General features: G+C 38.4%; 1 protein-coding gene across 1 annotated transcript in view; it reads right to left on the reverse strand.

The window, feature by feature from the left end:
• Positions 1-1,306: 1,306 nt before the first annotated feature.
• Positions 1,307-3,518, reverse strand: part of LOC101847277 — a 4,932-nt gene continuing 2,720 nt past the window's right edge. Inside the window, exon 2 of the mRNA XM_005103437.2 lies at positions 1,307-3,316. Coding sequence (XP_005103494.1) covers positions 3,109-3,316 — 208 coding nt within the window. The 3' untranslated portion in view covers positions 1,307-3,108. The remainder of the gene's footprint in view (positions 3,317-3,518) is intronic.

Here is a 3,518-nt window from a genome sequence, read left to right on the forward strand (position 1 = left end):
GGGATTGAGTTTGCTTTGCTTTGTTTTGTTTTTAGGGGTTTTATTTTTTAAATTTTAAGGTTGTCGAATTCAGAGGTTCCGCCTCTTAAATAACGTTATCCCATTGAAAGAGGCGTCAAATCCATACAACAGTTAACTAAATTTGAATTTAAACTATCCACACCTGGTCCTTTTGAATTACTGGTGCTAGACAAGGCTGCATACTATCACCGGTACTTTTTGGAATTGTGATCGATTTTGTAATGAGACAGAGCAAAGACATTGAAACAGGCAATGGATGGCTCTTCGTCTTATGTACCGGACGATATAGCAAGAGAGTAAGTAAGTAAGTCTACGGAGGGGGTGGCCATGGCTTGAATCCCAGACCAGGCGTTTCTGAGGAATGGCCGGGTTTGTTTGTTTGTTTGTTTGTTTGTTTGTTTGTTTGTTTGTTTGTTTGTTTTTGGCGGGGTTGGTTTGTTGTATGTTTGTTGTTTGTTTTTAAGGGGGTGTTGATTTGGTTGTTCTTGTTTTGGGGGTGGGGAGTGTTTTTTTTTTTGGAGATTTAAGATTCTAAAATTTGGAGCTCCGCCTCCTTAATAACTTAATCATATTGAAAGAGGCGTTAAATTCATACGACACTTAATAGACTAAAATACCTTGAATGTCAAGTCAAAACCAAATTATTCTATAATAATGACTGCTCTTATTTTGGATTCCCCTGAAGCTGTAAGTCTCTGTAGTCTAATGACCTATCAGAGATTTTTTCATCTTCTGCAGCTGTGCATTAAGTCTATTCATCCCCCATCCCCACACCCCCCCCCCAAAAAAAAATAACAACAACAAACAAACAACAACCTCAGACCACTTTCCACCCTCTCCTTTATGTTACTTTTACTTTTTGTTGAATTTCTGGATCGTCGTGAGACCTATAAAGTTTGTCATTGGTAATATCACTTCGTCTTCTCTTCCTCCTCCGTTCCTGCTACTTCCTCTCTCTTCAACCTCCTTCTCCCATCAGCAACCACATCCATCACCATAATGGTAAACCTCACAACAATATCTGAAGCAGGAATAGCTGTAACTACAGCAACACTCATACCAATACCACCAACTTCACCACCACAACAGCAACAACAGCAGCAGCAGCAAACTACAACAATGCTGCTACCAACAGAAGCAACATCTGAAAGCTACAACATATTCCAAAGCAAGAACAAAGCAATCTCATGGTAAACTCCACCGATATTTAAATGTACAAACGCAATTTCTGCTTACGTCATTATTTTGGAATTTCTCTCAGTGTACAAAGTTGACTCTGGCTTTGCATGTTGTTGGATACATGTTTATTTATCTTAGCAACATGATTACAGGCACATACAAAAAATCGAATACCGGTACTAATACTATTTCACTTTTGCAGACTTTCAAAGGACGAAGAATGATGTCTTCTGAATGGTTTTAAAAACAGCAAAAATTGGGACAGCCTGTTTGTCTTGATAGTGGTTCTCTTTCAAAGCTCTCAGAGTAACAAATTGTATTTAGGCCCTTTCCGACTCAGAGTAGGCTCTGATTTTTCAACTGATCAGGGAAGTGTAAGTATGGAATGAAACGTGACTGCTTTTGGCAGCAAACTGTAAACTGTAATGTCTCACCAAAGATATTATGTTAAAATGTGAGATTTGAACTAACGTCTTTCAGAATCAGAAGACATGAAAAAGACACATTAATATCATAAAAAACAAAGAGGGAATGCTTATGGAAAAACCACTGACTTCACATTTTACACGGCACATACAACACACGTTCTCACCTTTTTTGCAACATTTATTTTCACATTGACAATACATCATAAAAACAAATGATTATAATAATATGGGACTAACTAATTTCTCTCAAAAATAGGTGTTACACAGGCTAAGTTTCATCAAGCATTTATTAATAAATTCTACTTAGCACTTACTCACATCCTTCTACCCTATGGCAACATGGAATATGATGGACACTCTAGAGCAGGGGTCTCAATCTCGAGGCCCAGGGGCCAATTTAGGCCCAAAGAACAACAACATTATTATTCTAAGGCTCCTATTTGACATAAAAATCAAGAGTTAGATTTGCCCATTTTATTTAGACTTCTCAGTCGTTCTCAAAATTAATTAAAGTATCTGCTTTCATCGCCCAGGCGTGTCAAATATATCGGTAATGTTTGCGAACACATATGAATGTGATTTCAAAGTTGTACTTTTAAGTGAAAATGTTTCACATTTTTTTGTATGGAATACTTGAAGAGGTATAGACTCACCCAGACTCTAACCCTGGGAGTCTCGGGATAATTTGAGTTTGAGAGCCCTGCCCAAGAGGATGGGACGTCCTAAAAGGCACTTACACAATGTGTATATAAAGATAAGGAAGGCTAATACGCTGATAGGGGATGACAAAACAATTCTAAACTTAATATCATGCTACATAATGCTAGTCTCTTTTTATTTTCACAACTTGATTTGGTCGAAGCGTCAAGGGCATTGTCTGTGGTGTGTCTTGGTTCTCTTCGTGTTTACTTTTTATGAATAAATATCCTAGAAGTAACAAAAGCTCTTATGACAAGCTTTAGACTTACTGGAAAATTCCGAGAAACCTTATTCGAGATTCAGGTGTTTGACATAGTATGTGTACAAATAACTGCTTTTTTGCTGGTTTTCTGTTGTAAGTGTTGTTGTTGGTTTCTTTTTTAGGGGGGTTTTCTAGGCTTCTATTCAAATGTTCTCATTGTGTTGTTGTTGCTGTTTTTGTTTTTCCCTTTTCTTTTTTCAAAAGTTGGTGTCAATTAATGGTTATTGCATATTTTGCTGATTGGTAAGAATACGCTTTTATCATTAAGAGGCAAACAGTTAACCAAAAGGCAAACAGCTACCAAGTTCCCCTTTGCCATATTATCTCAGCAATATTGCACTAAGAAAGAGCTCACAATGAAAATAACATTCAAAACCATAACATTGTTGTTGTTGAGTGGAACATAAAACGTTTGGACTGGTCCTCAGTCCGGCCATAGCATTCTTTTGTTGTTGTTGTTGATTTGCTGTAGTTGTTGAAGGTTTTTTTTTGGTTGTTTTGGTTTGTTGTTTTTTATATTTATTGGCCTTCATAGAAGCAGGTGCTAGAGGCCTGGACACATTTATTGACGTCTACGTCGAACTCTCTGTTGTTCTTGCACTTTCGCTCTCTGAAGTAGCCATGTTTGGTACACAGGGCGAAGTGGTCACAGCCTTTGCAGGATGGGTATTTTCCGGCAGTCAGCTCATCGCAGCTCGTGACACAGCCGGGGTTTATCCTCTTGCCTCTGAAATGTGGGGACGGGAGTGGTAAGTGGGTTTTGTTTTTTCGTAGTCTTTTGTTGTTGTTGTTGTTGGTGGTGGTGGTGGTGGTGGTGGTGGTGGTTGTGTCGTTTTTTCTTGTTGATGTTATTGTTGTTGTTGTTGTTGGTGGTGGTGGTAGTGGTGGTAGTTGTGGTTGTGATGAAGGTGGTGGTGGTGGTGGAGGTG

The sequence above is a fragment of the Aplysia californica genome, unplaced genomic scaffold (genome assembly GCF_000002075.1).
Source record: "Aplysia californica isolate F4 #8 unplaced genomic scaffold, AplCal3.0 scaffold00372, whole genome shotgun sequence".
Taxonomy (NCBI): Eukaryota; Metazoa; Mollusca; class Gastropoda; order Aplysiida; family Aplysiidae; genus Aplysia; species Aplysia californica.